The sequence below is a fragment of the Furipterus horrens genome, unplaced genomic scaffold (assembly GCF_987537825.1).
Source record: "Furipterus horrens unplaced genomic scaffold, mFurHor1.1.pri manual_scaffold_1, whole genome shotgun sequence".
NCBI classification, from domain to species: Eukaryota; Metazoa; Chordata; class Mammalia; order Chiroptera; family Furipteridae; genus Furipterus; species Furipterus horrens.
The window spans coordinates 215,790,303-215,817,479 of record NW_028327171.1 but is presented as its reverse complement, the minus strand read 5'-3'; the positions used below and the strand labels follow the sequence as shown (position 1 = coordinate 215,817,479).

The 27,177-nt window shown below is 58.1% G+C and overlaps 1 protein-coding gene across 5 annotated transcripts in view; it reads right to left on the bottom strand.

The window, feature by feature from the left end:
* AGAP1 (ArfGAP with GTPase domain, ankyrin repeat and PH domain 1) overlaps positions 1 to 27,177 on the bottom strand; it is a 389,946-nt gene that overhangs the window by 72,549 nt on the left and 290,220 nt on the right. For all 5 annotated transcript variants that reach the window (XM_090285113.1, XM_090285119.1, XM_090285104.1 and 2 more), the window contains one exon: positions 14,577 to 14,738. In XM_090285113.1, coding sequence (XP_090141239.1) covers positions 14,577 to 14,738 — 162 coding nt within the window. The remainder of the gene's footprint in view (positions 1 to 14,576; positions 14,739 to 27,177) is intronic.

The window sequence follows — 27,177 nt, the reverse complement described above, 5'->3', positions numbered from 1 at the left end:
ACACTGGAGCAGGGCCGAGCCTTCCGGCTGGGCCCCGTCTGAGTCCCTGAGCCACAGGAGCAGGGAGGGAGCTTCTCTGGGGGCACGCTGCTGGGGGCAGTGGGGGGGGGGCAGACATCATGCCTGCAGGTCCATGTGGCCACACATGGGGTACGCTGAGGGGAGGGGCAGGCGTAGCCTGAAAATGACAGCTCCTGCTCAAACACTAACGGGGGCATCTTGGCTAGCAAACAGGCCACACTGTTTGAGCTCTCACATGTTTGATGTTTCACTGAAACCAAGAAAACAAGTAGAAAACACATGAAAACAATGTTAACGGGCGAGGACTCTAAGAACAGAGCACTTGGGACAGTCCAGTGAAGCAGTGTCACGGGGTGTCTTCTGGGGACAGCCAGGTCCCGGTGAGTGAGGCAGCTTCTGGGGTGCATGGATCCTGGGGACACTCGTCCCCAACACTGTCGTAAAACACCGGTTCTCAGCCCAGGCTCCCCCAGGCCCGCTGCATGTGGCGCTCACCGGTGGGAGCTGGCGTCTCCGTCCCTCTGTCCCAGGCCAGGGCGTCACCCGGCTCCCGTCCACCCGCCTGTCCCCCCGCCTGTGGGCGGCCGGCCTGACCTTGCACCCTCCAGGCCCGCCACCCCCACCCCTCCAGCCTCTTCGTCCTCAGGGCCCCTCCACTGGCTCCTTCCTCCCCTGCCCGCCTCCAGCCTCCCTGGCGTGACCCCCACAGGGCACACCCTCACGTTCACGCAGGGGCCTCCCGGACCATCCACAGCGAGTGCGAGGCCCGCTCTTGGGCTGCTCCCAACGCACAGGCCTACCTGCTGAGCCTCCCCGGGGCCCACCTCTCCCCCGAACAGGTCACCGCCCATGTCCCTGTTGTCACCCCCTTTCCGATGCCCCTGCCCACGCATCAGCGCAGGTGTGACTTCAGGACTCGGGGTTTCTTTCAGCACATCCTGACCTTAAAAGTCCCTCGAGGGCCACGCACCGACCCCTGCCCAGATGCCTGGAGCCCACCTCTGCCTCAGAAGCACGTATCGGTGCCCCCCAGGGAGCGAACAGCCAGCACGTGGCAGGTTAATTTGAATGAAAGCCACTTAAGTTCCCCGAAGGCCCGGAGGAGGGTCCCGGAGGTGACAGGCTGAGAGCTGGGCTGCCTGTGACTGGAGGTCCACTTCCACTGCTACCACTGCTGCTGACCCACGACGTCCCCTGAAGGTGCGAGAGGCGGCTTCCGGGGCTGTGACCCTGAAGAACCGAAAACGCCTCTACCGCTGCAGGGGGGAACGAGAACCCGGAGCTCACGGCCGCAGGCTCGGCCCCCGAAGAGCTGAACCACGCCTGCAGCAGGGGCAGGCTCCCCAGCGCGAGGCGGCGGGGACCGGGGACCAGAAAGCGTCTACTGGAGGGCCCACTGACGGCGAGAACGAAGGCGGTGACAGTGACACCCGGCCTGGGAAGCAGGTGCAGACCTTGGCGAGAGGAGCGGCGCACAACGGAGACCGGATGCTAAGCCGCCTGCTGCGGAGCGAAAGGGGGAAGCCAATCGGGGCTAGAGTGGGGTCGGCAGGAAGCAGGAATCATCATCTCTTCTCCTTAAGATCCCACTTCCCACAGGGCCGCTCATGGCCGGGACATTATGGAGAAAATGCAAGCCGTTCAGAGACGACAGGAAAGCTGACCTCTGCAGACACAGGGACGGCGAGGAACGCCCGTGACCTTGGCGCGGGGCCTGCCGCTCGGGCCCGCAGAACAGCGGCCTTGGGGTCACGAGTGGCCTGACTGGGAGGCGCCCCTGCGGATGTTCCCAAGGAGCGTTTGCGGCCGCGGGCCTGCGGCTGACTCCGGGGGCCAAGGACGGGATCCCGTCCACGCTCACGTACCAATGACAGGAAGCTTTAACTAAAAGTATTAGGATTTTTCCAAAGAAAGAAACGATTTGGAAACATGTTAACGTTCTATATTTTTGTAATTAAAAGGGCGCCAGAGAGCTGATTCATTCAATTGCAGGTGCTCCTCCATTTCTTCAAGCCAAAGAACTGGGAAAGTAATAACTCTCCCAGGCGAACTACGCTGATTAGTTGTGATCAGAAACAGAAGGTAACGGGTAACAGGCTGCTGCTGATGGCAACAGTCACCTGCGTGTGTCCAAAGGGAAGGAGGACCAGTGACCCTTCCTTGACATTTTGGATTTGCTCCTGGGACGGGGGTCCGGGACTGGGGACGGCAGCCCGGGACTGGGGACGGCAGCCTGGGACTGGGGACGGCAGCCTGGGACTGGGGACGGCAGCCCGGGACTGGGGACAGCAGCCAGCTGTCTGTTCCTCCCCTTCACAAGCGACCGTGGGCGGAGTGTTTCCTGCGTTGTCCCAAGAGAAACAGGGCAAAACCCTCCCTACACCCCCCAGCCCCCCGCCACTCCGTCTGATAGAACAAGGAGGGAGGTCGCCCCAAACTGCCAACCACAATGGTGGCTCCTGCCGAGCCGGACGTACCATCACGCTTACTGTGGGCACGTGAAGTCCTCCCTCCCGCTCGGGGCAGGGAATCACGTCATGTTTGGGGGAGGAAAAGATAAGATCAAGAACCGCTGACACTAATTAACTGGCCTGTGAAGGTAATTACACGTTAATTACAAGAGGTATTCTGCAGTCACTGATGAAACTGTATCTTCACGGTTCCTGTTTCTCTTTAAATGCGAGCGCTGGGTTCACCTGTTCAGGTAGAACTGCCAGGTTGGAAACGGCATCACAGAGGTGCCAGCTTTCTAAAATTACGGCCTTTAAAACGTGAATCGTTTGCTGACTGTGGATCTGATACTTTCCAACTGCTGTAAAAACACATCTTGTCACCCTAATGAAATGTAGCCATGGGTAAAATAACAAGTTTTCAATGGCCTGAACATTAGTTTATTAAAATTAAGGAATAGCCTTTTGACAGCGACGATAAAACCCTTTATTTTGTTTGAATCTAATCTGCAGGAAGTCTTAGAGAAGCCGAGTTTTGGAGTAAGAGACCTCTAAATAGAAGAACGCAGCCTCCCAAAGGTGGGGACGGGAGGGACGGTCACCGTGGAGACGGCCGAGGGTCACCAGGGACACAGAAGGGCCGGGTCACGGTGGCCGACACACAGCGTGGAGTCAGCAATTGGTTGCAGCGATTATTACTAACAGAGGGTCAGTTTTGATTTTCTGCTTTGTGATTGATTTTCCCTTTTGAAGACTAATCAGTAAACCTACACCGTGATAGTAAATACTTTATTTCCGTGGAACAGAGAAACAAAAAAACAACTTCCGTGTGCGTGCGTGTGTGCACACAGCACAGAGTTAGGGCCTCCGGCAGCTTCTCCCAGGACTGTCAGTCACCCTGCCTCCAGGGTGTCGCGGCTGCTGCCGGGGAAAATGACTCCCACCTGCAGAAGCAGGAAGGCGCCACGTGGAAGCCGAGCAGAAGCACACACAGCCCCCCGTTTATCCGACCGGGAGAGCAGGCTACCGTGGTGCCTAGCGGTGGAATGCCGGGGTTCCCGTCCCTTCTGCCAGTCACCTCAACAGCGGAGGCTGCTGAGCCCCCGTTACCGGGGTGCTCAGAACAGACTTCCGGAAACACCTACCACTGCTCACTTGCTGTGTGGCTTGTCAGACATCTTGCGTTTGGCACATGAACGTTAAAGAGGCCTTTCAAGTTTTCCTATCCGCTGACTCTATCCACCAAAACCAGAATGAAGAGTGTAACGCGGGGAGAAAACCCCCGGTTCACAACCGCGCCCTTACATACTATCATCGTTTGCCTCCCGGTGTGAGCATACCGCACAATGGCGCGGGCAGGGAGGGTCCCACCTCCCCAAATCTCGCTGGGCTCTGTGAGGTCAGAAGCGGAGTGAGCCGTGAGTGGCAATCCTCCGGGAAAAAAGGGCAGGGGGGGGCCCCGCCCCCAGCCACGCGGCCACCGCAGACGCGCCGGTCAGCTGTGGGAAGCACTCGTTACCCGCTTTCCTGCAGAGGAAAGTATCTCCAGACAATTAATGCCCTTTTCTTCTTCTTCTTCTTCTTCTTCTTCTTCTTCTTCTTCTTCTTCTTCTTCTTTTTGCCAAGATGGACCTCACCGACAGAGCCCCACCTCCGTGACGCTCAGAGCTTCCCCTGGATTCGTGGACCCGGGACCCCGACCGCGGCGGTCATGTACGTGAGCCTGTCCCCGACGCTCAGCGCGTGCGCGCGGCCCCGGCGGCCAGAGCCGCGAAGCCCCCTCGGGATCCTCACATCAGTCTGTCGTTAACTGGGAAGCTGATGGGAACGAGGGGGGCCGAGGACCGACTGGGAGCTCGGGTGCCCCAGCGGCCCCGGCGTCCATGCTTACCCGGAGCCCCTGCGAACGCAGTTTGCTATTAAGCAAAACCCAGAGAAAGGCCATCAATTCCGGCTAAAAGGCACTCACCCCGGGACGGCGGTGCGCGCCGCGCGGCCCCTCCGACCCCCGGCGGGCCGCCCGAGCCCAGCCGACAGCCATCAGCGCGCCCGGCGCGCCGGGGAGCGCGGGGGCCACGCGTAATTGACTGGAAGATGGGCTAAAACTGTGCCCAATCAGTGTGTGATCAAAACGCGTGGAATATGCAGCGCCACTTGATTACACGGGCCCCGGCCTCTCCCGCTCCTCAGGAAATCTCTTCAAGGTCCAGAGTACTGTAATAAGATCATTACTGTCAAGCGGTATGAATCGCAGGCAACGAGTCTTGGGATGGGAAGTCATGCTTCACAAGCTCCCCTGGTCTCTCCCTCTCTCTCCCTCTTCTTCTCTTTTTTTTTTTTTTGTATTTTACTGCGTGCAGAGGCAGCAAGGCGACAAGGTGGCAGATAATGATCACATCACTGTGTGGCAACTAGAAAGGCACTTTCAAGCGAAAGCAGAGGGATCGGCTTAAGAGAAAGTAAAACACTTTTCCCTTTGCTTTCTTCCCCCCTTAAAAAAATTAAACGGAATTAAGCTGTGCGCGCGCGTCGCTTTTTATGCGCTCGGATGGAATGTCGCTGGATTTAACCATTTGAGGGATCTTCCTGTCGTGGCCAAGCCCGTTACCCCACAGACAGACGGCCAATGTCCCCCGTGTCCCGCGTACAAAGAGGCCCTTGTGGTGCCGTGTGCGCGCGCACAGCCGTGCCCGCGGGGGTCTTCACAGGGCCGGCTTCTCCCATGCCTGCCGACACCCCGGGCTCCAGACCTGGAGCCGTTAGATGTCTGAGATGAGAGGGGGGCGGAGGGGCGAGGGGGCGGGAGTCAGCCAAGATTTCTAAACAGAGTCCATCTTGAACCTCCGCTCCGAAGAGCGCGCCGGCACCAGAGCCGGCAGCCGTCTGATTAACACTTCGCATCAGCGTGAAGGACCCCGCGAGTGGCGGGGGGCTGAACCCACCGCCCCCTCCTCCCTCCGCCATCAGAGGGCTTCGGGCCCCTCCTTCCCCACAAAAGGCGCAGGCGAACTCTCAGACTCGCTGCTTCTGAGTCCAATGTCCCCAAGTTCAAAAGTTTCAAGAGACATGTCCCCTCGTCACACAGACAGGAGTGTGGCTGTCCCCCGACCCAGCGCGTCCTGTCAGCACAGGGGCTGAGGCAGTGCAACCTGTTTTTTGCGGGATCGTCCCACAGCGTGCACGCGCACACGAGAAGAGTTACTATTTGCACGGGGACCCTGAGGACGGGGACGGGGACCAGCACGGGCCCAGGAGTGGCTGCCTCCCCGTCCTCAGGCAGATGAAGGCAGATGATGCTGCGGGCGGGGCCACGCCTGCAGGGGCCCTTGCCGGGAGGACCCCGCAGGTGCAGGCAGGATGTGCGGAGTCCCCGTCCTAGAGGCCCTGACGTAACCCCGAATCTGTGCTCACCTGCTGCTGGGAGCTGATTACTGCCCCCGCCCCCCAAACCTCTTCCCTCGTCTGCGGAGGCGACCCTATCCACCTGCCAGCGTGACCGGGTTGCTTGAAGGACACCACGGGGTAACAGGTTTTGGAGCCCTGACCTCACCGTGGCTCCCCCTCTGTGCTGCCTGACTTGTCCCTACGGTGACCCGAGCCCCTGGGGAGGGAGGCGTGATGGGGGGTACACAGGCTCCGTGGAGCTGTTTCAACTCGAGTGACCGCGTCCGTGACGTGTCTTCTCCGCCCGCGGGGTGGGCACGCCGAGTCCCACCCACGGGGCAGAAGGCTACACGGCGTTGTGGGCTGAGGGCCTGTGCCACCCAGTTCCTCCGCCGAAGCCCCTCCCCAGTGTGATGGCGTTCAGAGAGGGGGCCTCTGGGGGGTCCCTAGGGGATGAGGGGGGCCCTCCGGATGAGGTCGTGGCCTTACCAATAGAGGAAGACGCCCCTCTGTGCACACACTAAGGAGAGAAGACAACCTGGCAAGAAACCCAACCGCCGGCGGGGCCCCGACCTTGGCCTTGACCTGCAGAGCCGCAGGGAGTAACCCCCCTCTGACGGAGAGGGGGGCTCTGCGCTCCGCCGCCATCTTCGTTCTCGCGCTTTCCATCCTCAGGACCCGGCATGGCGTCTCCTCCGCGTGTGACAGGCAACACGCCCAGGTCGGGCCCCCCGGAAACAAACGCCTCCCAGGCGCCCTCATTTCCTGGGGCCTGGGGGTGCCCGCATCCAACGGGGAGCGAGCACGTGAGACGTGGACACGTCTCCTCGTACTTTCTCTGGGCGTGAGTTCCCGTTTGCACCCGGTGCTGCCTGGGCAGCAAGGCGACGGTGGGAAAAGTGCACCGGCGGTCAGATGGGTGAGGACCACGCCGTGGAGCAGGGCGGGCCCGCCTCTCCGGGCCCCGGGACCCGGCGCTGAGCAGATCCCATCGCGCTCGGGCTCAGCTGCATTTCCACCACAAGCCACATCCAGAGGGCCCGAGAGCCCTAACATCCTGAGAATGTCAACGAAATGGGTCTCGGGACCCCTGAAGTGAGCCGACTCAGGGTCTCCCCAACGAGGAGCAATTCCGAGCGGAGGCTCCCCAGAGGTCCACGCACCTGCTGACTGAGCCCACGGCCGAAGAGGGGTGCGCCTCGAAGTTTCAGTTCAGGGACCTGCAGAGGCACCCAGGGCCGGTGCACGCGTGCGCTTCGGAAAGGAACCCCGGCGGTGGTTTGCAAGGGGAGTCCACGCTGCTGGATGGTGGGAGCCTGGGAGGGTGTCTGTCCCATTTCATCGGGGGACAGTGTCCCCAGGCAGCCCCGGAGCCCCCAGTCATCTCAGAACAGACCAGCCACGAAGTCACTCTTCGTATTCCAGCAGCTCCCCCACACGGTGGCCGGGGCGCCCACGGTTGTGTCTGGACCCGCTCTCCGCACTGGACGGCGGGCACCCTGAAGGCGGGGCCGCTGGGTCCCCTCCCCAAACAGCCACAGGCCGCGCTCCCGGCGTGCAGTACGCCTCTCCGTTCAGCACACTTCCACGGACCTGAACCTAGCCCTCCAGTGTGTGTGTTGCTGTGAAAGAAAAAGAAAACAGAACCGGAAATCCTTTTCTTGTTGTCGGGTTGTGGTGATGGGAGTCCTCTGTTCCCCTCTTCCTGCTGCGACCGACTCATCTTTGTTTATTTCTGACCTGCTGGCTCCCACAAAGGGTCTGTGCGTGCTGACGGCGGGTGTGTGTTTGTGCTGGACAGACTCGACCCCGCAGGACTGCTTTTGAGTCAACTGTGCCCCGTCTGCCACGTCCACGTCAGAGTAGACCCAGATCTACTCCACTTCAGCGAGGTCGTTCTCATGGAGGCTGCAGTTACCGCCGGGGACCTGTCTTTGGAAAAACGGCCTGGCTGGTGGGCGGCGGGCAAGCCCACCAGAACACACGGCGCCCCCGGAACTGCAGCTCAAGGGCAAGGACACCAGCCTTACCGGAGCCCAAGTTCCTGCCTGTCCGGTTTCTTGTCCAGGAAAAGGCTCCTATTCTTGGGTTTTCACATTCACTGTAATTAACTGTGGAGCTCGATTGGTCTGGTGTCCTAATCAACGAGTTTAATAACAAGAAGTTCAATTAAGACGGGCTTAACTGTGATCAAAAATTGCTCTGGACTACGGAGTTTTTAACGGAGTCGATTAGGGAGACATCTCGTTTCTTCTTTTATTCCAGGGAGCTGCCACGCTGGCAAGTATGCAAGTCCCAGAAGGCGGCAACCCAAGAGGGCTGCATGGAGGTGGCGCTTGCAGAGCCCTGGTACAGCTTTCCTCCCTCCCCCTCTTCAGCCGTGCCTCCAAAATACGCAACATTAAACAAGACACCACAAGGGCCCGTCCTTGGGCCTGACTTCCCCAGAGTAACCAGTGAGTGGGCTGGGCCCTGGGAAGAGCAAAGACGGGGACTTTGTGGTGATAACACTCGAATAACAAAAGCAGCAAACTGCCTGGCCTTTCGTGATGCGCCAGCTCCCCAGATAACCCAGCGACGCCCCAAAGTGCATGGCGGTCAGCACAGCCCAGTGTCAACGGCACAACGGGCCTTCGATGGACCTGTGACTTAATTTCTCGTCATGAGCATTAGAACACAGATGAGGAAAAATGAAACTGTGCAATTTCTCCTGCTTAATTCTTTATTTTCTCCCCAGAGGGCCTCCCGAACACCCACTAATTAATAAAAATAAATAAGTAAGGAGCAGCAACACTTGTTCCTTGGTATCTAAGCGAAAACAAAAATTTGGTTTGCGACTATTTTACTGCCACCGCCGGTGCTTTAAGTTGCTGTAAACAGGTGACATTTAATGACAACATGGTGCTCCCCGCAGCCTTTTCTTAGCTACGATCGCCTGCAGAACAGAAAATTAAGTTCCACAGCGGGCCAGCCGTCCCGAGCTTTTATAACGCAGCGCTGCGTGTCCTGCTTCGGAACTGCCCCTGCCTTGCTCACGTTCTGCCCAGGTTCCCGGGGTGCCTTCCTGGGCGCGTCTCATCTCGAGGCTGCGGGCGCCTCGGGATGAGAGAGGAGTGGGCCTTCCGTCTGGGGTCTCCCGCGGGGGCCAGCGCGCCAGGCGTCCTCTGTGCTGGCTGCTTGGTATCTGATGGAAGCACAGCATGGCTCACCCTGTCAGGCGCTCCTCTGAGGTCACGGAGCACAGCCCAGTCCGGGATGACCTTTGCAGCGTGGAGTTAATGAAATTTGTAAACAGACTCGGGGCCTCACCTCTGATTGCCTAGTGAGCGCGGCAGTGACGGGCAATTCATTTTCTGCCGTCACAGAGGGAGGCCGGTCTGTGACTTTCCCTCTGTGAGGTAATATTTCAATATCCACCCAGGACCCCCCAGACGATGCTTCCTATAAAGACCAGGATGAACCACCCAGGGGCTGCGATGATGAGGAAGACAAATCAAGCCCCTCCTGAGCCCCGTAGGACAAAGCACCGTGGACCCGAGGGAGAACACCACCAGAGGATTTCTGCGTGCCCCCTCGGGTAGTAAGGCTGGGGGCATCCAGACGGGCCCTGCATTTGAAAAGCAAGATCTACGCCACACAGCTTGTAGGGCCTGGGAGCCATATAAAAGCGTCTTTCCGTGGAATCTGAGAAATATCAAGGAGGCTGCGGCGTCGGCCCCGCTCCGAGATTCAAAAGCCGCCGCGCTCAGCTCAAAGACGAGCGTTCCGCCTGGTGGAAAGAGTTTGAGGCAGAGAGAATCAAGAGACAGTTCCGTCACCTACCGGCAACCTGACCCTGGACAAGAAAGCCACTTAACCTCTCTCTACTTCCACCTTTTCACTGGGGAGACAGGGAAATTAACGCTTGATGCAAACTTGCATGAATGTTATAAAACTAACGAGAACCGCCGGATTCGGGACCGTGGCTCGGGCTGCAGAGACCGCGGCTCCATTCCAGCAACGATCAGCCGGCCACGAGCCCTGGGCAAGAAGCACCGAGGAAGCATCACAATTCAAAGGGGACGCCACAGGGTGGCACGTCCCTACAGACCTGCCAAGCCCTGCTGCCTGGCAGCTTTGCAGGCACGCCCCCGTCAGCGTGGTTCTGGCCACGGACAGGGCTCCTGCGTGTGACCCCGGGGTCCACAACAATGGCCCCATCAGTGCTGGGCCCGCTGCCCGGAAACAGGGGCGCTGCCTCGCTGGGCAGCCCTGGCTCTTGGCAGGTCTTCTTCTCAGGGTCAGAATCAACGTCCATCTCCTCAGCGCTTCCGCCCGTCAGGCCCCGTGACACCCAACAGAACCATCCAGGACAAGCCAGGACTGTCTCCCAGCCTCCCACACAGCCTGTGCCTCTGCCCTGTCCTTTGTCACTCACTTCTAAGGCCCCCTCCGCGGCTCGAGCGTCAGCCCCATCGCCACCCTTTGTGCCAACGCCTGAGTTTACTTTTGAGGGTCTGCAGCCACCAGAGTACAGCGTCCGGACAGGAACACACAACATTTAATACTTCTGAGCAAATCAAATCCAACTCAAAAGCAAGCAGAGCACAGATATTTTAACCGCCGACATTCCCAACGGCCTACTGAATGGGAATAAAGCAGAAACGGGATACCGGAGTTTTTCTTAAGCTCCCTGCCACCACGCATTTTTCGTGCTAAGGCTACAGGACGTTGGTGAAACTCAGTGGCAGAGTGTCCTAGTTCTGACATTCCCAGCAGCCTTGTTTCCTGCATGCGAACACCACCGGGTTGCATAATATTACAAAAAGGACCACAGCCTTTGAAAGACTCACATACTTTCAGAGATGAAGAAGCGAGCTAAAGCTCGGGGAGGCCGGCGGCGGGCAGACGGGGACCGAGGGCCCAGCGAGGACAGTGCGAGCACCCCCACCCACCCCCAGGCAGCAGCCGCAGGTCTCAGTCTGGGACCAGCCGGGCTCCCAGCCGCCACTCCGAGGCACGTCTGCTCTAAATGACACGTGACGTCACCGTCAGAGAGAGCGCTCACTGCCCTCCTTGTGCCCCACACTTCCCTAAGGAGGGGGCAGAATTATTTTACATTGTGGACTCCTGAGCTGTGACCAATAGTTACATAGGAGCCAGGGACAGGCTTGATCACGTGACATCTTCTCTATGACTCATACCCACAAGCCCATCTGGTCGCCACACTGGAACTCACAATAACTATAAAGCGGTTCTTCCGTCCCAGTTCCTGCTCCTGTGATTTACTGGACTTATTATTCCGTTCATTTAAAACAGTAAATAGGAGACATGGGAGTCCCACATAAGCTTGGCGGTAGCACCTTCCACCGTCCGGTGCAGGACTAGCTACTGTCCTTCGGCAGAACAGAGGTGTGACTCCCGTGTAGGAGGGGCGCGCGTGCAGCTTGGGACCCAGGACGGGACTGCCTGCTGCCCCGGCTGCACCGAGAGCCCCCGCGTGGGTGGAGGCTCGTGGCTTCTGAGCAACACGAACAATGAGGGCTAACACGGGAGCCTCTGCTTTGTGAATGGGTGTGCCCCAAAGCCAGACGCCCTCGGGCCAGACCCTGCACGTGGCTGAGTCTTTGTGAGCGGCTCCTGTTCGCACCGGTGGGGGGAGGGCACAGAGCTCTGCCACTCCTGCAACCTGCGGGGGCCAGGCCTGGGGGACAGTGGCGGCCAGCACACGCCCTGCCCTGAGGAGGCTCCCGGGCCCCCGGGCAATGAGAGGCGGGCAGAGGGGGTCAGCAGCACAGCGTGCCCAGGGGTTCGCAGGAGGCCCTGTGATGGACCCGCTTGCTCCACAGATTCTGGCTGGTCTCCCTTCCCCTCCCTTCTCTGCCCTGGATGCCGACCTGGGTGGCTACCACCAGGGATGCTCATCCCCTTTGGTTTCTCGTTGGGTTTGGTCAGGGAGCTGGGGGGCACTCGCCCTGTCCCCCAGAGGGAGAGGGAGAATGACGTTGGGGTGCCTCCCCTGGGCTCCCTCGCCCTCTGGGTCACCACGCGTTAGACATGTCCCTGGTTGAAGGCCACAGCTCTTGACCGAAGGTCTTCCCAGACAGCTGTTCCTGGGTCCTACTAACTGTCCCCCCCTTTCCCAGTCACACCCCCGGGGGTTGTCACCACCCCACAGCTCTACAGACACTTCTGGAGTTAAATCCCCTCAATGACTCCGTCTGGGGGTGCCATGTTTCCCCCAGAGCTCTGACTGACTTCCAGGGGAATTTTATTTTTTATCCTCTAAAGAGAATCACATCCAGTCATTTGTTCCAATGGGGGTCTGTCAAAACCATAAACCTCAACTCCTTTACGACGTCGCCTATAAAACGTTTTATATCTGCAGCAGAGACTTCAGCACATGCTCAGGCAACGGACAGGACTGGTGGCAGCAGTGCCCGCAGGAGAGGGAGGCAGGAACCTTTTCTTCTATTAAAATTACTCAGATGCCTCTAAAAATAAAGCACAGCGAGCTTCCATTCCAAGAACAGGAGGCTGAAATTTACATGGTGTAGGCAATGCACTTGAGGGAGTCAAAAGTTGTTGAGACTATTAAAAATATCATTAAATCTAAAATGACCTCAGCAGTAAGGATTCAAAGATGTTAAAGGGTGTGGGGGGGGAAGCATGTCTTAGAAATAATGAAATATGGCTTGGCTCGGAAAAAGGACGCATTTGTAGTGTGGCAGGAAGCTTTTCCGAGGGACGAGCCACACACTTTCCTTTTATAGAGAACTTAGTGTGTTATTTCCTACTGGGAAGGGGTCAAGGCCGCTGGTGACGCAGAGGCGCCACGCTCTTAGCGAGAAAGGGAGGCCGGCTTCCCCGCTGACCACTGGCAATGAACTTGCGCACACACGGACCGTCACGGTCTGCGCTTGAGATACCGCTGGGACTTCTAATTCGAGTATTTCTGGGGTGCCCGGGAGTCCGTCCTTCTGTTTACGTCGCGGCTGTTTTGGGCGGATGACCTGCCCCAGCCCTGCCCCAGGGTCCTGTTCGAAGCGCACCGTGCGATCCCAGTAACTCGGACAGCGGGCTGGGAACATCACGGGCACCCGGCAAGCTCACGGTCACTGCTTGAACTTCCTTCGCATGGCCCGTGGCTGCCTGGGAGGTGGGCTGGAGGCGGCAGCCCAATGAAACGGGCCGCTGCTACTCATTCACGTGGGGGCCGCGTCTCACTCACACAGTTTCACGGTGTCAGAAGGTGGGCGGGATAATCGAAATGCGTAAAGAGTGTGTAACGTAGCCACAGGTGGGCTTGGGAGTCAGTTTCTGCCAGGCGGCGCTTTTGAAAAAAGTCACTGGCTGGAAACACACAATAAACCCAGTGAGACGTTTACGTGTGAAGCAGGACGAGGCCTTCCCTAACCCTGCCCTTCTCTCTGCTGAGAGGCCACCCTTCTTCCCGACTTTTCCCCGAACCGGGGTCGGGTGGGGTGTGGCCAGGGCACGGCTGGTGCCCTTTGCAGGACAGGCGTCCAAAGGAGTCTCGTCAGCGCGCTGCACCTGCGGCCACAGCCTTCTGCAAGGGGAAGCGAAGTGGCCTCAGTGGGCGCTGTGATCCGTAATCATAACAGGATCATCCTCATGGACCGTAACAGGAGGAAATTAGACTTCATTGGTGGACTGTGTTAGCAGGGAGCCTATGGGCCGCAACATGGTAAGAGACCCGCGGAGGAAGCCTAGCCTTCAGATGCCACCGCGGGGGCTCCCGCAAGCGACTCGCCACCCTGGCCTCGGTCTCCTCTTTATGTCTGGAACGATGGCGCGACGCGGCGCACAGGCCAGGAGCTCCGTCCTCTCCTTGCTAATGTCTGCACTGCGGGTTCGCGGGCGCACGCCGGACCGCAGGAGGGGACAGGCCGCTTTCTGCCACTGCCACATCTAACAGCATCACTGAGCTGCTGACGGCCCACCAAGCAGAAGAACGTGGTGCAAACACAGAAAGCAGCACCCAAGCTCTAAAGGAAGTCCCGGGTGTGTGGGACCCGTGCTGATAACACACCCTTCCACCTTTGAGGGCCTTGCAAATAACAGTCTGCGTCACCCAGCAGTGTTCGGGAGTTTTAATTTCCCCCCGAAGTGCGCCCGTAACTCGCTTATGGAAGCTGCATTAGTTCCACCTGACCTAACGCGATGTGTGTGTGCTTGTGTGTGCGTGTGTATCCCCCTGTATCTGTGGAGAAATAACTGTGAATCCACGAGAAGGAGCTGCTTCAGGAAGACGCGTCTGGTGCCACAGGGAATGAAAACCAAAGACGTGACAAGTCAAAGGAGATGCAACACGAGCCATGACCCCTGGGCTGTTCATGGGCCACCAGAGTGACAGAGCCTCATGGGAGGCGTAGGATGAGAGTCAAGTCTGCCAACAGGGCAGGAGAGTCTTCCTCAGGGTTGGACTACATGGCACCCTCAGTGGGGTGGACACTGTCGGCCCAGGTGGCCACAAAAAGCAGAGAGGTGACACCAGCATCATCGTCTGCCAGGTGACAGCTGCCAGCAGGTGAGACAACTCATTTGGGGAGCGATCTTGAGCATCAGTCAGAGGTGAGACAGCCCCAAGGGCCTGAAGCGCCGCCGTGTAAACAGAGCGCACCCGCACTGACCTCCTCCGCGCCCTCCTGTGGCTCTCAGGGTACATGACACGACAGGTTTGACACACACGACTCACCCTGACGTCCCGGGAGCCCTTACCTTCGGCGGTGCCCGACAGACCGTCAGCTTTGAAGTTGCTGGTGCTTTTCTTCCTCCGGTGCTTCTTTCTGTTGGCGTGGGGGGAGGGGGGCGGGTCGAGCTTGGGGCTGGTGGTGCTGGAGATGCTCGGGCTGGAGCACAGGGAATCGCCCAGCCCCGTGTCTGCCGGGGACAGAAAGACAGAACACAGCAGGGTTAGCGCTCTGCACGGACAGCGGAACCCCGGCCCTCCCCGGTCCCATCCAGCCCCGCCGAGAATCTCCTGTTGGAGCAGCATGTATGTTACACAGCACGTGATGCCTGAGGCTGCTGGGTGGCGGGCCGGGAGCGCCCAGTACTGAAGGATCACGTAGGTGGCAGATAGGTACAAACTTCCGGTTATAAAACCACTAAGTTATAAAATACAATATAGTCAATGCAATGAAAGCACACACACTGTTTACAACGCTGTCTTGTGTATCTGACCGCCGCTAAGGGAGCAGGCACACAAAGCTCTCGTTATAGAAAGGACCATTGTAACTGGGGATGACTGTCAACTAGACTTATCCAGGTGGTCGTTTCGCTGTATGTTATGCATAGTTGCGCTGCTCACGGGGCCGCCGGCCCCCAGGTGGGTACAGAGACCATCCTTTGCCCAATTTCAAGACCGCAAACTAGGTCCTGGTTTCCCCCGGGCCCTGGGGGTGAAGGGGGAGCCCCATTGCTCCCCACTGTCTGCCCCCACCCCCGCCGACGCTCCCCACCCTGGGGAACCGGCTCTGGAAGTGGGGTTCCAAGTTCGTTGTGGGAGGAAGGACAGCTAGTAGCGCGGCGACCAATCAGAATCAGCGGCTGCGGTGGGCGGGCTCGGGGGGGCAGGCACAGCGCAGGACTGGACGGCGGGGAGAGGACAGGCCGCTGCTCCCGCACCCCACGTGCTGGGTCCCGGCGGGCTGGCGGGGTCAGCAGGACCAACCACAACCGTGGCCCAGAGCAGGCGATCGCGGAGGCCAATCGCGGCACGGGTGGAGGAGGGGCAAGGCGCCGGGCCGGGTGGCCGCGGCAGGTGGCAGGAGGCCGGCAGGAACAGCGGCCTGGGACTCACGTGGAAAGGCCACAGTTTCTGGTTAACCGGGTCCCTGAGCCTGGTGCTGGGGGCTTCCAGATCTTGAGAACTCGCTTCCCAGAGCAGCCGACACTCCTCGGTTTAAAATACGAGCGATCCAAGTGCACGAGGCTTCCACGCTGTGCTTCTCTGCTCAACGACGCCCCTTCCGGACAAGGGAGCCCTCAAGGTAAAGCAGCCCCGACAGCCCAGCCTCAGACGCTGTCCGGGAGCTCCGGCTGCAGCCTGGCAGTGCCGCCGGGCCTCCTGACCACCTGCAGGTAATGCGTTTTACTCTATCAATTACTGGGCACCACGACAGGCTGCGACCGTGGACGGCGTTAACGACGGCAGGAGGGCCGAGGCGAGGAGAGCAAAGGCCCGCCAACTCGGAAAGCAAGCGCCCCGCCGCGCTTCACACCGGACGCGGCGCTGATGGGGCGGCAGGGCCCCGGGCCGTGCAGGGCCGCGCTGGACGGGCCGGTCCACCGCCATCCCATGCGCTCGGAGTCCGCCACTGGTTCCTCCCAATCGGGCATCAATGTTCAACGTACACCCCCCAAAATATATAATCCGAGCAATAACGGTAACAATCTGCAGCCCCCCGGAGCTCTGAACGTGAAGTATGAGGCCGAGAAGCAGCCTCTCTCTGCACTCGGGGGCTGACAGGCATGACTGGAGGGATAAAATAACACTCCGCTCGCATAAATATCAAGCAGCCTGCCCGCGACGGATGGGCCAGGAATGGATTCTTAGCTATCATTCCGGCAGACAGGCTCAAGGACACCCATAACTTATTTTACAATCATTTAGTTTCAGCTCAAGTGGAAAACGTGACAACTTATCTCTGCTGACAAGATGCCATATCGCACCTTACAATTAACTCTCCTCTGATTATCTGCCCAGCCGATCATTAGCTGGGCTGTTTTTGATGGACGGCTGCAGGGCGCTCGCCTTGGTGACAGCCGTCACTGCCAGGTGTGTGGGTTGGTGTTTGATGTCCCGGCGGGTTCTCGAACAGACTGGGCTCCGTGCGTGGGGCTCCCACGGCCCTCCCTGCTGCTCCCACATCCGGACCGCAGTGAGCTCTACGACCCCTGCCCCAGGGCCCCCTGACGCATGTCCCCAGTCCCTTCCAAGGTCAGAGGTCAGGCCCCTCTCCAGATGTGGAGCCTGTATTTCAGGGAGCCCCGGGACCTCTGCAGGGACGCCTGCCATCACTCTGACTGGGAGAGGGGCCTCCCACCGTCTGGAGGGGCTCTTGCTGGCCCTGAGGGCTGGCTGAGTTCCCTAGGGGCTCATTAAAGAGACAAATGAATTAAATGCCCGGTCACAAGCAGCAGGCATCTTCATGGAAAAAAAAGAAAAGGACAAGGACAGGTGTGTGTGTATCAGTTCTCCTCACTTTCGCATACACCCTGACTTACTCATTCAGTAGTATTAGAAACCACACATCAGCAAAAACCTTTTCTCTTTCGGTATTAAAAGAATTCAAAAGTGATCAAAGGCAGGACAATTTGCTGGGGCCGGGGCTGGGGCGGGGCTCTGTGGACGGCTAAGGGCCTCTAAAACCTTCAGATGAAGTCACTGTAGGGGCCGGCACATCAAAACCCGCTCCCGCCAAGACGAGGCCGGCCACAGACAGCCCATCTGGACCTTGAACGCGGGCTCCGTGCCTTCTGAAGCTCAGAGAGACGTATGTGCAGGCTGGTAAATAAAGGACAGGCCACCTCAGCCACGCGAGGAAATCACAACATCCCGGCCTCCGTGAAAGAGCGAGTGTGAAGTTCAAAACCTCGGCCTCCGCACAGCCCTTCTGACGGGAGCTGTCAGCGGGGGCAGGCTGACTTGAACCCCCGTCTCTGAAGATGCTTCAGAGCCGCGCACATTGTCTGTGTCCCTTGGCTGCCCACGGTGCGTGCCTGCAGGTGTGCAGGGTCAGAGGAAGGGGCAGCGGGGACACGGCGGGGGGTCACGGAAGATGACAGGTGTTGGGGGAGAGCAAGAGACAACTCAGCGTTAGACCGAGTCCCACGAGTGGGTAGGAAAGAGCCACCCCAGGCGGGCGCTCAGGGAGAGCGCGTGGGGGGCGGGGTGGGGGCACGTCCCGCTGGCCAAGCTCGTCACAGCGGCTGTCTCTCTCCCTCTCTCTGTCCCTCTCTCCCTCTCTCTCTCTCTCTCTCTCTCTTTCTCTCCTTCTCTCACAACGAGGCTGAGCCCGTAGGGCTTTCCGGAGCCTGGGCTTCGCGTCCACGGGGCCTGACTCACGGAAGCGTGTCTGCCAAGCCTGAGAAGGATCGGACACAAAGCCGGGCGCTAACTGGGGTTTCCCTGTAAGACGTCAGGAGGCTCTCGGCTGACGTTGGGGCGGCCGCACGCCGCAGTGGACACACCGGGCCCACCGAGCCACACACTTTAAGTGGGTGGAGGGTTTATCGCAGGGAAGCTGTTGATCTGAAAAAGGAAAAACGCCACAGCGCGGTCGCTGTGTTAAACGTTCCAAAGCCGTCAGATAACGAAGACAAAGCGAGTCAGCTGGTCCGCCCAGCGAGCCCCAGGGTCGGTGTCCCAGCGGAGGGTGGGGGGTGCGGGGTTTGCGGATACTCAGAAACGTAAGCCGAAGGCCATGTGCAAGACTTGAGCCCCAGAGCTGAGCTCAGGAGGGGGCTGATGTGGCTGCCCGGGCCTCCGGCCACCTGCCAGGACCTGGCTCTGTGCCCCTCCTGCCCCCGCCGTCCCGGGGGAGCACATCCCGGCGGCCAGCCCCTCCCTCGCGCCCCCTGGTGCACGCTGTTCCCTCTGCCCCCACCGCCTTGTCCTCGCTCCCGTCTCACCCGCGGCAGCAGATGCCCTCAGCCCCTCAGGGCGCCCTCCTGCCGGACGGCCAGCTCCCACGCCATCCGGTCCTCTGGGGCGGGCGGTGAGGGAAAGCGTGGGTGGCGCGTGGTCCAGGGGGGCGGAAATCTGCGACGCCCGAGCGGGAACGTGCCGGGAAAGATGCGGAAGAGAACGCGGGTGGGGCTTTATAGTTCAGGGCCAAAGCCCAGACTGTCCTCCAGCTGAACGTCAGCCGGCGGCACGCTGCTCGCGGCTGAAATGCGCGGTGCCGTGCGGGGGAAACGGGGCCGTTTCGAGAGACTCTTGCTTCTCTCTCCAGCCTCACCTCTTCCTACACGACCTGCCCCCACCATTTCTCAGTTTGGGGCCTGTGGCCGCTGGGGACAGAGAGATGCTGCTTGCCGTTGCGGCGCCATGGCTGAGCAGGCTGGGGCGAGGCCCAGCGTGTCTTGCAGAAAACTCAATTAAATATAGCGAAGTTAATTAAATGTATGCTCCCTCTTTGATAACGTACATTTCCAGTCTTTCGTCTCAGGAAGCCAGATGGCTGACTGCGCTCAGGGCGGCCCCTCTGGGGCTCAGAGGGTGGTGTTAGCTAGGGAGAGGCTGCAGAGCTCTGTCCAGGGTGCTGAACACATCGCGGGGCTCACTCTGCTCCCTGACGGCACATCCTGGCCCTGCATCTACCCGCATCATGTGGTTTGGAAAAGGGGAGCGATGGGGTCCCCGGGTTTACGGAAACCCAGACCGAGAAAAGGAGGCAATCTGATTTTGCGTACCCTCTCACTAAAGGACCGAGATTTTTGCATACCGTCTCACTGAACGACCGAGGGTTAAAGGTCAAAGGTAGCGACCTCCATTATTTCTTTTCACATCATAACGAGCAGAGTATGCCTTAGTTTGCTTCATTGTTTCTCTACTGCTTAGGTGAAGTCCAAATTTTTGAAATCAATGCCTCTGCAGGGGCCCGAGAGGGTGAACATTCGTGGACCCCGGGAACACAGTGCCGCTGTGAGCTCTTCTGGAAGTTCCATGTGTCCCCGCCAGCGTGCCGGGAGCACCCGAACCGCCAGGGTCCCGAGCCTGGAGGCTGCTGGCCAATTCGGATCTCCGCTGCCGCCCTGCCCGCCTCCCGGGGGAGAAGCCGCTGCCCCCAGCACGCCCCCAGCACCATCTTATCAGGTGGCCCGGAGGGGAGCAGAGCCACACTGCAGGTCCCATGAGGAGGAGCCGGCCCAGCTGCAGGATCCCAAGGGCACCTGCAAACCCAGCCTGGCCACCTGACTCTGGGTGAGCGACCTCTTTTAGCTCAGTTTCTTCACAGGTAAAATGGGCCAAATAAAGGGCCCCCCTGAACACCTGTTCCTGAGCCGCACAGCCCGCACTGCCCTGCCCCGTCTCGGCCGACAGCGGCCCCCACGCCGGGTGCACAGGCCATCGCCCCAGACCACCCACAGAGGCCGCGCGGCCCTTCACCACGAGCTCGGCGTGGCGCCAACCGGCTGCGCCACCACAGAGGCCCCGTCCCCAGGTCGGGCTCTTCCGGAGCCGCAGCGACAGAAGGAGATGAAACAGAGCACAGCTTCTGTGCTACGTGGCTCACACCCTACTGAGGAGATATTACCAACACACATCCACACACACACACACACACACACACACGCGCGGACGGTAAATGCTGGGGACAGAAACGCACAGAGGGCGGGGAACCGAGGCAGGGTGGTGGGTCACTGCAGGCTGTCACCACCCTCAATCTTGAAAACCACGCCAACATGGGAGCACTTTAAAGTTCTTTAAAACAACCATCGTCCAGAGAGTTCAAGCGGAAGCCTCTCGCCGCAGAACTGCGACCTGCAAACACACAGTCCAGATGCAGAAGAGTAGAACCTGAGGGGAAAGAGCTTAACCAGGAGAGGGTCAGAAAGACCCGGATGAGCCATGACGAAAGCTGCACCAACCATGGTGGCGCTCACAGCCGGCGTCAGTGCTCCTGCAGCCGGAGGACTTCGCCCCCCGCCCCGCCCACACTCGGACCCCCCCGTCAGCCCCCACGCTGAGCAGGCGGCCCCTCCCCTTGGCCCTGAGCGCTGCACTGAGTGCTGGGGAGTCTCCCGTACGCGACGGCACCCCTCTGACATTTAACGCTGTCCTGCGTGCCCGGCAGCCAGCAGGCACCGGGGACCTAGCACAGGCGCTCAGCAAGGTCTTTCCAATAAAGGCGGTTCCGAGACAGACGGAAGCGCGGTAAAGCCTGGGGACGCTGGAGGAAACCAAACCCGGCATGGCTACGAGCGTGTATTTAAGACCGAGAGGCTTAAAATATTATTTAAATACCAGCTAAAAAACCTGCATTAATTATAATCCTCACAGTCCTGGGCACTTTGGAGAAGAAACTGTTACCACGGGAAAGTGATACATTTTATCTCCTTTTAAAAGAGACCTCAAGTCCCCTGAGGCATCACGGGTCCCTTTTCACTATGCTGGAGTCCACGCTGTTTGTTGGGACAGAATCAAATGCTACCTGGCAAAGTCATAAATTATACCTCTTGTGCACATTTAAAATAACACCCGGAATGAAGCCCTGGTTCTGCGTGACTTGGCGACCGTCTCCTGAGCCACGGGACAGGTGGTTTGCTAATGAAAGGGGTCCCTTGTGGTTCCTGAGCCTGCAGTGCCGGTGGGTGGCATGCCCCAGTGAGAGCAGGTGACGGCTCCGAGGTATCGGGTGCCTCACAGGGGAGGCCCGGCCACTTGAAAGAGGCCCCGCAGGCCTCGGGGACTCCATTCCTCCCCGCCGCACCTGGGCCCTAACAATCGCCCCAGTCAGGGGGCTCCGGGCTGCTGAGCGGGGCTCCCTCGCTCCTGGACCCGCCCAGCCCAGCCCGTGGGGCGGCTCCGAAGGTCGGGTTCCACGGGGGCAGGCCGTCCCCAGCTCCTGCGGGACCACAGGTGCAGAAGCGCGTCGTGAGGCGCGAGACCCGGCTGCACATTAAGGCCGCGCGTGTGTGTGGGGGAGGGCACGCGTGGGCAGCAGGAGGGGACGGGCTGGACACGTGACTCCCTGTGCCTGCTGCGGGGGGCGCGCTCCCAGGGCCTCGGGGAACAGCGGCGAATAAAACAGAAGGACAGTCTGGGTTTAAAGAGCGTTCAGGTAACAGCACCGAGCCTCACGGGCTGGGGCCGCCGCAAGGCCGCACTGACAGGTGAGGCTGCAGAGGGAGGTGCGGGTGTCAGTGGGGTTCAAAGCAGTTCACCTACAGCGGCATCGAGGGGGCCCTTGTCACACCTGCATCGCCTTCCAACAAAGAAACATTTCTGATGAAAACAGAGGAAAACAGCTTCCAGCCTTAGATTTGAGGGTATTTATCCAAGCGTGAGATGACTGCTTTAAGAATATTTCTCTTTCCTTCAGTTCCGGGATGCCGGTCACCTGCTGCTAACGCCTCGTGACTGTGCTGCGTATTTTATGAACACACAGACTCCAGGGCGTGGTCACCCTGTCCCTCCCCCACCGGAGACCCAGACATTACCAACCCCCTCATGTCCCCACGCAGAGGCCGCCGGGCCCCCTGCGGCGGAGACGTCCGGACACCGAGGTCGTCTGTGCGCTGACCGCTGGAATCAACCTGCTGTGGCGTCAACACAAGATGCTAACGGCCTTTCCCTTGTGGCTACACTACTGAACCGTTGTCTCTACAATTTTTACCCGGTCACAACTACGTGGCAGGTGAGAGGACGGGAGGGTCCCCTCATCAGAGGGCACGCGAGCAGACCACAGCAGGCTGCCCCGTTTCCACCCAAAACCTGGGGCTGAGGTTTCTCCCCCTCGGCGGGGGCCTGACAGCATCCTGCACATGGCGAGCTCTGAGTCCCGGGGGCCAAGGCCGCCCCGTGCACGAGGGGACCGGAGGGCTGGCGTGGCGGGGGGCGCGCGAGGAGCCCCGTCCGCTAGGACGTGGGGACCGTGTGGGTGTCCTCCTGGCGTAAACATCCCGTGGACGGTGCCCAGGGGTCCCAAACGCCCCACCTGCGGCGCTCCAGCGAACCACCTCAGCCGGGGCGCGTACCCCGCCATGCCGGGGACAACCCGGCGTGTGCTCCCAGGTCTGTTATTATCCTGCAGTCACCACATCTTAACCCCACTCCGCGGTCGCTTCCAAACATGGCAGAAGAGAACGCAGTTCGAAGGAAACCTAATCGCGACGACGAGGAAGCTTTGGGCAGGGAAGCGGTTCCGTGGAAACGGAGAAGCCGCCCCGAAAACCTGCCCCAAGCGTCCCATGCGGCGGCCACGGCGGCCTCGGGTCCGTCTCGGGTCAGAAAACTGGCCTGGGCCTGGCCAGTGCTGGAGAGGTTTGCGACAGCACAGGCCCCGTTAACGTGCCTGAAAACCCGTCAAATATCACACACGGGAAGTGTCCCCATCAACACCCCCGTGGAGGAGGGCGGCGTGAGAGGTGCCGTCGTTCCAGACCGCAGACACGGGAGCGCTGCGTCCCTGAGGTGCTGTGTTCAGAGCAGCCTCCTCGGCAGCTGAGAGACTGGTCAGACGGGCGGCTCTCACGGCGTCTTCTCCGTTTTTCCGAACGAGACATCAGTCAGCGTTAATGGCGGTGCTGGAAAACTAGGACTAAACTTACCTGGGATGAAAAGCAATGAACGCTCTAGCATTAGTTCTAGAACAGTCTTTGAAAAAAGGAACCAACTTCATTTGCACCGCGATAGTTTCAGCATGTTCCCTCTGCGACGTTCCCGGAAACCGGGCTCTGTCCCGGCAAAAAAGATACAGTGCAAGGAAGTCAAGTGCGTGGAGATCCTGCAAGGGATTTGCTTTGAGTTTAAAGCCCTTTCTTTATCGCGGCTAAAACTCTGTCAGTACAGGTCCGTCGGACGTTATGGAGGATCCTTGGGGAAACTGCTGTCAGATAAAGTGAAGGATCAGATGGTGTTCCCAACATAAGAGCTGACATTTCTGTTTCCTTCAGTGGAGCCCGGGCCCCTGGGGCGGATGGAAGGGTCAGCGGCGGGAGCAGCAGCCCAGGAGCGGAATCTGCGGCTGGCTTTTTATCAAAGGACAGACGGTTCCTATTCTTCCCCACTGTGCCTGCTGCCCCCTGGGGTGAGGTTAAAAGACCCTACGGCTCACCAGCCTCCCAACCCGGATGTGGCCTCCTCCCAGCCCTGCCCGCCCCCAATTCTCAGGAACACAATCTTTCCCTCTTCTCTTGTTCCCGCAGAAGCTTTCTGAGATCCCCAATTTCTCTGGAATACCCAGACAATGCTCAGTGGTCGGGCAGACCAGAGGCAGTTGATTGCGATCAAACCGAGGCATTAATTGAGAACGATCAACGTTCTACCACGCGGGAGAGAGCCGACCTACTCCAAACATCCCAATCAATAAAGTTATTGGTGAAAATGAAAAGTGTGTCTCTTGTTTTACGGAAGACTCCACGTGGACTTTTCGGCTGGCCCAATACACAGGAAGCAACCTTGCAGGGCCCCACGCTGCCCCCTCCCGGGTCAGAGTTCACCGGAGTTCATAACCCGCCCCTCCTGCTGGCCCTGGAGGCTGGTGCTTCCCACTCCTGAACTGTTTTTACACAGCGTGGGAACCTGACGTGTTAATTGTTAAAGCCGCTTGTAACATCATTCAACTTCTGGAAATAAATAAGAACACAGAGAGATGAACTGGATGCCCCCAAACTAATACTTCAGTGTAGGAGTTTTTGGCCTTTTCTTTTTTTTTTTTAAGCAAAAAGCTTCTCTGTATTTTTAACGTTTCTAAGACGCAGTGTTGTATAATTGAGGAGGAAATGCCAAGTCGTTATTGCAAAAATTCCGGAGTTTGGCACTGCGAGAAAGAAGGGGCGGGCCTGCTAGCGTAGTGGGAGTAGGCGCACGGGACGGCGGCGGCACACTGCGTTCCAGACACGCGCCGGAGCGACACTGCTCTCACACCAGTCCATTTACTATTGATGCTTCCAGAGAAGGCATTTCAAACATCAACAACAGCGTAACTAACGCAAGGAAAAGGGAATGTTATTGGAAAGGACACACAGATGCTTTTTCTAAAAAGAGTCCTTGTCCAGGAACTCGCACTCGGGGGGCCTGATGGCTGACCCCTGGTACGAGCGCCAGGTGCGGCCGCTCAGGTAACAACCCAAACCCATCAGGTGGCTCCAGGCGGGATCGTGCGACGGTGATGTTTCCCGAGCGTGCGGCCCGGGCGGATGCGCAGCCTCACACATCTCCTCCGGGGGCCTGACCTGCCGGTCTGCCCGCCGCGGCCACCGCCTTCTGATTGACGGGGGCCTGACGTGCCCCCAGACTTCCATTTCCTCTGTGCTCCCACCATGAAAGCGTCTGGCACAGGCCGTGAGCGGCGCTTCTGGACTCAGGGTTCCCTGCACGTCTGAGGTCAAAGGAGAGCAGCCCTCGGAAAGGAGGCTGCGGAGGGGTCACCTGGGGGGCGCAGACGCTTATTTCGCTTCTGCCTTAATGCAGACTTTGGTGTGAAATGAACGCGCGTCAACAGCTGCCTGGAAGTGGGGTTTCTGATCTCTGGGACCGTGGAGCCTAACAGTTTGAACTCCATGAAGCAACGGTGTTTCCTGATTATATGTAGAGAATGTTTCTAAAGCGGTAATGCCTATCTCAGCCTTAACTTCAGAGTCCAGTCGGGAACTATTTGCTGACAAACACCAGATAAACCGAGGGGTGGCCGAACAAAGGGACCGGTAAGGTTGCTGAGGAGCTGCCGCTGGGGCAGCCCCCCTATTGGACCTGAACCTCGGACTCAGCCAAATGGGAGACCGGGGCGGGACCTGTGAGATACCCTTATCAGTAACATCAAGCCCCAGACTGTGTTTTTAGTGTAGTTATAACTGTTTCCCTGTAAATAAGAACACACTTTAAGAGACCCTGAAATATACATAGAAACCCTGACCTGACACGGTAATAAGGCTTTAAAGCCCCACTGCGGAAATAACGTAGCAATTAAAATAGCATTTATAACTAAATAATCTTTAAATGTTTCTTCCCATAAAAGAGTAAAATTTTAAGTCATTTAAAATAACCATCGTTTCTCCACGATATGAAATTTTTAGTATCATTGTATAATTAATATTAATACCGCTTTTTGTTAATAATCTTATCTGTCAGAGAATGAAGCAAAGATGTAATGAAAGATATGGTCACGGAAATAAGTTTCAGAATGCAAAACGAAGGAACTCTACAAATACTAATAGAGAAAAATGCACAAGAAGGTTTGAGAAAGGCCCTGATCAACCAACCCCTACACAGCTATCCGTCCATCAGCTGTATCCGTCCATCACCCTCTCCTCCCCCCCGCCCCCCTCACACACACGCACACGCACACGCACACACACACACAATTACTTGCATTTCTAAAACCACTCCTACCCCAGCCTCATTCTGCTCCTTCCTTCCTGCTACCTAAAATGTTTAAGCCCTTTGGGCCTTTTCCTTTTTGCATGTATTTATAAATTCTGTAAATAGGAAGCAAGAGCAGGATTGAAAAACATCTGACCAAACTGTACTCTAATAATCGGCAAAGAGACCATATGACCGAGATTTCTTAAGTTGTTTGGTTCTCAGGCTCAGGACCCACGCAAAGCACAGACACAGGAGACAATTATCCTCCTGGCCCAAGAACGCTATAAAACCACAAGAAAAAGTCCTATATTCTTTAAAATAACAATGTTATAAAATCAGGTGTGTTCATGTTACAAAAGGTTACTTGAAATTTTCTTTCCATTTGGAGAAGCAGCGTATCTTTTTGACGGATCTCTGTGTGTTCCGCTCTCCCTGCGTGTGACTTCACGCTGGGACAGTCAGTCGTGCTTTATTTACTTATTTATTTTCAGAGAGAAGGGAGGGAGGGAGAAAGAGAGGCAGAGCAATGTCAGTGTGTGGTTGCCTCTGGCGCTCCCCCAACCAGGGACCCGGCTTACAACCCAGGCCTGTGCCCTGACTGGGAATCGAACCGGTGGCCCTTTGGTTCACAGGCTGACGCTCCATCCACTGAGCCACACCAGCCAGGGCTAAATGATGCTTTAAAAAACAACCACCTGTGTGGTGATTGCGGGGTGGGGGGAGGGAGTTGGGCGGAGGGGAAGAGGGTACGGGGATAGATAGTAATGAGAAAAAATACAACAAAAAGTAAACTATTCAAAATAAAACAAAAAATTACCTTAAAATTGAAAATTTACAACTAAACCTGGAGGGACCAAAAGAAATCACAAAATACGGAGCAATTCTATAAAACTGCAGCTTCTGTGTTTTAGGAAGCTTTAAAAGTGTAAGCAAGTAACGCTTTCCTGCACTGAAGCCAATGAGAAACGGCGTCGCTAAAAATGCCGTGGGGACGAGAAACGCACGTGACAGTGACACTTCCGCAGGAGACTTCCCGACAGGGACGGGACAGGCCAGATGCCCGCCAGCCTCCTGAGTTCTCACAGCATTTGGGGCCCAATCGGCATCCGTCCTCCTTGGGCACCAGGGCCCATGATCATGTACTTACTACAAAAATGGTCCGTTACGGTCTCAGCTGAAAAAACTGCTTCGTAATCACACATTCACGCCAGACGTGACGTCAGAACGCGGACGCCCGAGCCGCCGGACTTGTTTCCTCACTGACGGTCAGTCTACCCTCCCCTC